The following is an 8,146-nucleotide window of genomic DNA, read 5'->3' as shown; positions in this document are numbered from 1 at the left end:
TCTCTAAACGTGGGTACCGGTACCGAATATACCTAGTATGGTACGGTTCGGTACCGGTCGGTACTGGTACGGCACCGATATTTGAAGGTAAAAACCGGTGAATACCTGTGCAGAACCGGTACCAAAAATACACCGGTTTGGTAAATTTGAGACAGATACCTATACCCGATACCATTTGCTCATCTCTTGATGATGTTACCATTCTAATCTATTCTAATTCTAAATTTAATTTAAAATTCTAGATGTACTGTTCATTCAGTTTAGATTTTATTATATATAAATTTTTAATTTAATAAACTAATAATGTATCTTAATCATCATTTAAAAAAGGGTAAATTACTTTTTGAGTCCTTGTGTTTTATAGGTTTTAACTAGTTGAGTCCAAAAGCAAAAAGTTTAACGACCTGAGTCCCTATAAGCATTTTTCTTAACCATTTGAGTCCAAATTTCTAACACCATCCATATTTTCTGTTAGTTTTCTATTAAAAGACTAAAATGCCCCTGTATTATATTATTATTATTATTATTATTATTATTATTATTATTATTATTATTATTATTATTATTAAAATAAATAAATAAATAAATACACCTACACACAAACCACTTTCCCTCTATCACCACCACCATCTCACACCATTGTCGAGAACCCTTCACCACCGTCTCGCCGCCACGCTGCCCCAATACAACCAGCTCCAAATTAACACAAAATGTTCAACCATCCAAACCCTTTCATATAAGTACATCCATAAAACAACATAAACTAACAACAGCCTATAATTACAAAGATTTTCAATGCAAGTTACAAATAAGATCAAAATGATTACAAAAAACTCACATGATCGAATGAAAATGCAAAATACCTGAGTATGTTGGATTGAAAAGAATATGTAAATGAAATTGAAAGCAGAAAGAAATTGATGATCTGAAGAAGGGTAATTAGTTTTAGAATGGAATTGAATGGTCATGCTGTCTTTTCGTTTTGAATTTCCTTAGTTTTTCGTTTTAGAATCGAGAACCCACCATCATCGATGGTTTCAACCACCATCCCGACGGCTTCACCAGCACCCCGCACCACTACCATCCCCACCACTGCACTGCCATCATCCCCACCAAGTTGTCCGGTAGATAAAACCAAAAATTACCCAAATTCTAACTAAAAAATCAAACAAATCATGTAGGCTGAGCTCACCTCCACCATTATCACCACCCTCCCCACCATCATCCCCACCACCGCACCACCCCCATACCCTTCCCACGGATCAAATCATGTAGGCTGACGTCAGCGTTGTTCTTCAGATTAGATCTACGGTCATCTGTGGCGGAGATATTGATCGGAGGTGAGCATAATCTTTGTGTTTTATTTGGTCAAGTACACAATCTGATTAGCAATATCGGTTTTAGACTCAAATCCATGTGTAATCACATATCCATGGATGCTTCTACCTTGTCTAATATCTTTCAGATAAGAAAATGCAGAAACTATGGTCAAGACAGTCGCTTCGTTTTCGGTCAAATCGGATCTTCTCATGTTGTGGAATAATTTGATTGCTTCATGAGCAAGAGTTTGGGTCTGGTGATCTCTGTTGTGGAATAATTTGTGGGATGAGAGAGAGGGGTTTTAGAGAAAGAGAGAGAGAGAGAGTGAGGGTTTTAGAGAGAAGGAGTTGGGGTCTGGTGGTCTGGAGATGAGATGTAGAATTTTTAGGTTTTAGGTTTTTCAAGGGTAAAGAAGAAGATATAGGGGCATTTTAGTCTTTTAATAGAAAACTAACAGAAAATATGAATGGTGTTAGAAATTTGGACTCAAATGGTTAACAAAAATGCTTATAGGGACTCAGGTCGTTAAACTTTTTGCTTTTAGACTCAACTAGTTAAAACCAATAAAACACAGGGACTCAAAAAGTAATTTACTCTTTAAAAAATACTTAATAACTTTTATATATTGGGTAGTTTTGTTATATATGTTTTATATTTTTAATAATTATTTTTTCATTTTTAGTTCCCTCCCCAAATCTTAAACATCCCCCAAAATTCTATATCTCCCGCTCTTCTCAAAATTCACAATGGAAAACCCTTGTCTGCATCGCCCACCCCAATCGGTATTCTCTCTCCGCTCGATTCCTATCCACATCCCTTTTCTGGCGGTCGTCTCCTCCGATTACTCCCTAATCTTAGTGTTGAGAGTTCAAGGGTGTAGCCAGTTCTGTCGACAAATAGACGGTGGTGTTCTTCTATCGAAGTCGGTCAACCGCCGGTGATGGAAACCCGTGTAACTGCAATGAGGTGTCTCGAAGTGGTTCATGGCGGCGCTTAGGGTTCGGGCGACTCTCTTTGTTCTCCGGTCAAGACACCCGGTGGATCTGAACCCTAACAGTGGTGTGTAGATTTAGGTGATTAGCTCTCTTTGTCGGCACCCGGCATGAATGTTGGTGAGGTTTTGTGTTTTTGTTGTTGATTTGTTGTTTTGGTGTGTAGATTTAGGGATGAATTGGTATTTTGTGTGGCTGATGATTTAATGGTGATTAGCTTTAGGATTGAAAGAATTTAGGGCTTTTAAGTATTCATGATTTTTATTCTTTGAATTTATGTATTCATGATATAATGCTTTGAATACAGAGGCAGAGACGAAGTAATTGCTATATGTCATATGCTAGTGAGATTTAGGGATAAAGTGGCATTTTGGGGGCTGATGATTTCATGGTGTTTATTTTTTGTTGCTTAGATTGCTTGTTTGAGATTAGGAAGGTTATGTTGGTACTATTTGCCAAACAGGTCCGTGTGGGGTGTGATGCCAGTCCAACTGGTTGATGCACCAAGGTTTTACCCATGATGCTCGGGTTCGATCCTCACTTGAGGCGGTTTATTCCCCTCTGTGGCGGCTCTCAATCCGTCAAGCCCTACTCGATGGGCGAGGCACCTGTGGGGTTTTTCCTTTGGACACCGGTCATTCTCTGATGTCAGCTGGGGCACGGTTAAGACACTCACGTCTGGCCGGAGAGGGGCGACGGGCCTCCCCAATACGCCGGGGGGGGGGGTCTCGCACCCAAAAAAATTGTGGCACCTTGCCGTTCAAAAAAAAAGAAGAGGTCAAATAAAAAGATTTTTGCAATTTCAATGTGTTTACCTATGAATGGGCTGTTATGTCGTATGATCCTGCTGCCAAAAAACTCAGATAGTTTTACTTATTTGTGAATTCTGTATATTCTGGTCTGTTTTATCTTAACATGAACTTCACCCTTTACATAGGCATAATCTCTTTCTTCATTCAGCTCTAGTTCTTTCTCGGAAGATACCAAATTCAGTTCGTGGCATCAATGTAAGTTCTTCCATTATAGAAGTTTGTAAAACTTATGATCTAAAATGTAAATGAAGTTCTTATCACTTCAATGATGGTTTTTCGGATTACAGGATGCATGTAGATACTTTCTGATAGAGAGCGGTATTGCACTCTTTGTAGCCTTTTTGATCAATGTCTCAATGATTTCTGTTTCTGGCACTGTCTGCTCAGCCAAAAACCTACCAAGTGAGGAGATGGATCGTTGCAGTGATCCGAACCTTAACTCAGCTTCCTTTCTTCTTAAAGTACGCGTCTTATATGTTAATGAGTATAATTTTTATGGTAGGAACTTTGAGAAAAAAACACTTATATCCATTCTTTTACTACATGTGCAGAATGTTTTGGGGAAATCTAGCTCCACTCTTTATGGAATAGCGCTATTAGCTTCCGGCCAGAGTTCCACAATCACAGGCACTTATGCGGGTCAATTTATTATGCAGGTAGGTTAGATGAGAGTTCTCTAGTAGTAATATTACTAAGACAACCACCCATTTCATTTTAAGGATCAAACTTAAGAGTGTAATTGTTGGTATCACAAGGTTTCTTGGACTTAAAAATGAAGAAGTGGCTCAGGAATTTAATGATAAGGTGCATTGCCATCACACCAAGTCTAATTGTGTCAATAATTGGTGGGTCAGCTGGAGCTGGAAGACTTAATTGTCATAGAGCATCAGTTTGTACTTCCATCTTAGGCTATTTATACACATCTCAATGTATCTTGGAAACTGGTTTTCAATATGGATAATTCGCAGATGATACTGTCATTCGAGCTTCCATTCGCACTCATTCCACTCCTCAAGCTCAGTAGCTCAGCTACCAAAATGGGGCCTCACAAAAAAATATATTTTTTTTTCTTTTTTAAATGTTCCATCACAAATACGTAGGAAGTTACAAAACAAATAACTATATTTTTTTATTAAATTTTATTTAGTGTCGTCAGAAATGCGTAGGAAAGGAGTGATAGAAATGCGTCAGAAAGGAGAGAGTCGGAAATCCGTCAAAAAGGAGAGAGTCGGAAATCCGTCAAAAGGGAGAGTGTCAGAAATGCGTCAAAAAATTGTGACGGAATTGCGTAACAAAACTAAAAGTAATAATTATATTATAATTATTAATAATCGTAATAATGCATAGAAAATGCGTAGGAATTTTTGACACCAAATTTTGGTCGGAAATGCGAAGTAAGTTGCGTAGAAAATGCGTAACAAAACAGTTTCCTACGAGGGGTTTTCCTACATATACATTTTGTCAAAAATTTGTCAGAAATCGCGATTTGTGACGCATTTCCTACGAAAAGCGGTGTAGAAAATTTTGGATTTTCTAGTAGTGCTGATTGTTCTAACACTTGTTTCTGTTTGGAGTGTTGTAGCTTTGAATGAGACGTTTTGACATCTTGCTTGTACAACAGAACCCTTATCTCGTCCCAAGTGACCTGGCCGAACAGGAATCACTCTAGTCCGAACAGTTCACGGTTCGAGTCGGTTGTTCATGTTCAAACCCGAAATCAGAAATCTCGTGGGTAGAATCCAGATCTTGAACCAACGCAACACTAAGAAAGAATAAAAGGTCAGAACAAGCTCCGATTCTATCGGTTTTAAGTGCATTGAGTGTAAAAGAGTTGAAAGAAAGTTAGAAACCATCTTTCAATCCTTTCTCACCATGAATATGTTTAGATCTATGCAAGATCTTTGTTTATGCATGTGGAAATCGTTCAGATCTAAGTTGTTCTTGGTGGATTGAAGCCAAAACATGAAGTTCTCAAGAACACCATGATGACATCATACTAGAACACCTCAAATCTAGTGATTTCACGGTTAAAAGTTAAGATCCAAAAGATAGAAAGGTGTAGGAGTGCGTGTAGATCAAGAAAGTACAAGGTTTAGGTGGAAAACTTACAAGAATCGGGAGAAATCTGAAGAAAAGCAGGCTGGAGCGAGTAGGGCAGAGAGAGAGAGAGAGAGAGAGAGAGAGAGAGAGAAAGAGATGTCAACATCAAATGATGTTGACATAAGGGGGTATTTATAGGGTTTCCATAAATGGAAAGGGGGATAAGTGGCTGGTCGATCGGATGGTAACCCGATCGGGTGGCAGCTCGATCGAGTGGCACCTCGATCGGCTGGCAGCTCGGTCGGCTGGCCACTCGATTGGAGTGATTTGCGCGACGAGTTTTGCTGTTTCGATTCGCGTGTTGAGTATTGCGATGCGATGGAGTTTTCTATTCAAATTACTTTTAATCCCACCTACTATATCTAACATATAATCATCCTAATTCACTTGCGTTTAGCGATTGTGATTCGATTGCGATTGAGTTGCGATTGCGTTTCGATTAATCACCACAACAACATATAAACATGCACAAGTAACACGTAAAAGCACACACAGACGTAAAACAATATCCAGAACGCGTAATTCGAGTTGCGAGCACGATTGCGATAAGCGATAAAGCGGTAAAACATGCGATAATCATCGATGAATCCTCGATTATTAATAGATACTCCACATAATCCAACAAACGTAAAATCATAAAAAGACTAACTACAAGTCAAAGAAGTCAAAACAGGAATTGAGCAAGGAGTGACAGATCGCAATTAGAAATCTTGTCTTCCTTTGACTTCAATCTTGACTTTGACTTTAACTTTCGAAACACGGGGTGTTACATCAGCACAAACAGCCGGGTCCTTGAAGCTATCTCCATCTTTAACCCCCCAGTTGGGTACATAAACCTCTTCACCCTCTGGACCCTCGATGCTCTCAACACTTTTGGCAGACGAACCCTGGATGGTAGGAGTACTACCTTTCTTAACCAACTTCTTATTTTTTCTAGAAACAACCAACTCTTTCTCCTTACCCTTTGACATGTCAACCTCAATAGCTTGCTCTGCTGATACTTCAATATCATCACTAACATCATTGGGCTCCGAATTAGATGGTTGATCAGCACCTTTCAAATAACGTTTTGAATGATGAACAGAAGCCTTGGAACCCGCAACGTTGGTAAAACCCTTGACATTTGGGACACTCACATATCCGGAACCCTTGAACCTATGATCGGATCCCCTAATAACCGCATCCTCACCCGGAGTAGCAGCATCATCATCAAAGGCAACGTCAGAAGTATCATCACTCTTGATAAAATCGAGTGCAGACATGACTGCAAAACAAACATAAAACATGTAAGCAAGCAAGAAACAGGGACATAACAACACAAGAAGAATAAATGCATACCCTGCCTATCTCTCAAAAGCACCGAGTCTCGATCACGTTTTTCCCACAACTTAGTGAGACCCAATAACACCAATAAATGCTCAGGAAAGGGACGAAGCCTTGAAGGGCACTCCCTAAGAGTTTCTAAAAAAACGAGCATTTATATCAAAGGCAGAAGGTTCAGGTTCATTCAAAACGGCATCCGGGTGCCTCCAAACAAGTCTAAAAGGGACAATTTCCTCGGACACCCAGAAAAACCGGTCCTTCCAGACACCAAGGGTAGAAACCATAGACGAAATCAAGCAAGTGTCAACTTGAGATGTCTCGAAGGTAAACCAGTCACCATTCTTAGCCAGTCGGAAAAAACGACGGAACGATAAAAGAGTTAGGTTATATCCAGAAGCCGACATAAAACTTCAAAGTGTAAAACCCTAGCCATGTCAAGAGGGTGAATCTAACCGAAAGATATGCGATAATACTCCAGGATATTCAAAACAAAGTTCGAAAAGGGGTGACGAAGGTTAGAAAACTCGAAATGGCGACAGTATAGAGCAATGGAATCAGGGGGACATCTATCGATTGAAACGTCACAAGCCGGTGCAACCGGTTTAAACTTCGTCCCTATTCCCCATTGCATACAAAACAAATCAACCTCCTCTTGAGTCATTCGAGAAAACGATTTAACTAAATCCTTACGGGCACCCATGATAATAGAAAATAAGAAGAAAGTAAGCAATCGGAACTAACCTGATTCGAAAAGGGGGAAAACTTGAGAGAAAGAGAGTAAGTGATGTTCTTCTGTGAAAGTGAATGTAAATTTTTGAATAGAAAATAATATAATTAAACGGAGGAATTAAAACCGCCGCCTGACACAAAAGAAAACTGCCACAAGTCATATCAACTGTCTTGTCAAATTCAAAAATCAAAAAGCTCAACCGTTTTCAACCCTTCAAGCCTCGAAACCTTGAAGCCTTTAAGCAATACAGATACATGTGTAAAAGTCAGAAGTCTTTGAGTTCATTTCCCAAAAACCTCTGACTTGGGGGGCTGATGACGGGGGTAGCCCAAGACCAAATAGAGTGACTTAAATACATGCATGCTCAAAAGGTTAAAAGGTTCAAAGGTTGAAAATCCGGGAGCCAAGATAAAGCAACACGTGAACAGTAAATACTTACATCTCTGATTGCTTCACCAACTCCTCCAGCCGCAAAAGTAAGGCGAATGCACAGAGTACAGTTTTTTACACGCAGATCAAAAGGCCTCAGCCCCAAAAATGGTAAGTCCCCCACTGCAAGCATGTTCACTAGTCAACAGCTTCCTCTTTGAGCGATGAATCTCCCTATAAATGTGACACTTTATTTAGTATCAGGACATACTCGATCAGTTCTGATTCCAGGCGAATCTCTGGTCATTGTTCTTGAGTACTTGTTCCATGCAAGTCACTCTCCATCACATTCAACACACACATTCTTATTGCTCCCACATCCGAGACTGAACACATTTCAGTGGAGGATCCCGAGCAAACAACAAAATCAAACTAGTAAACCTCTATGCACGTCTTGCAAACGTGGGGGGACCCCACGACCTGCGTTAGGCAAAACCGAA

General features: G+C 39.7%; 1 protein-coding gene across 1 annotated transcript; it reads left to right on the top strand.

Moving 5' to 3' along the window:
• Positions 1 to 1,031: 1,031 nt before the first annotated feature.
• On the top strand, positions 1,032 to 3,979 carry LOC110943449 (metal transporter Nramp5-like). The gene is made up of 6 exons (XM_035989940.1): positions 1,032 to 1,124; positions 2,003 to 2,102; positions 2,402 to 2,432; positions 3,250 to 3,319; positions 3,412 to 3,585; positions 3,676 to 3,979. The coding sequence occupies exons 1-6, from the start codon at positions 1,032 to 1,034 to the stop codon at positions 3,787 to 3,789; spliced, it is 582 nt and encodes a 193-aa protein (XP_035845833.1). The 3' UTR covers positions 3,790 to 3,979.
• The last annotated feature ends 4,167 nt before the right edge of the window (positions 3,980 to 8,146 follow it).

Source organism: Helianthus annuus, chromosome 5 (genome assembly GCF_002127325.2).
Source record: "Helianthus annuus cultivar XRQ/B chromosome 5, HanXRQr2.0-SUNRISE, whole genome shotgun sequence".
In the NCBI taxonomy this organism is placed as follows: Eukaryota; Viridiplantae; Streptophyta; class Magnoliopsida; order Asterales; family Asteraceae; genus Helianthus; species Helianthus annuus.
The sequence above is the reverse complement of the archived record's forward strand: the minus strand, read 5'-3'. Positions and strand labels throughout refer to the sequence as shown.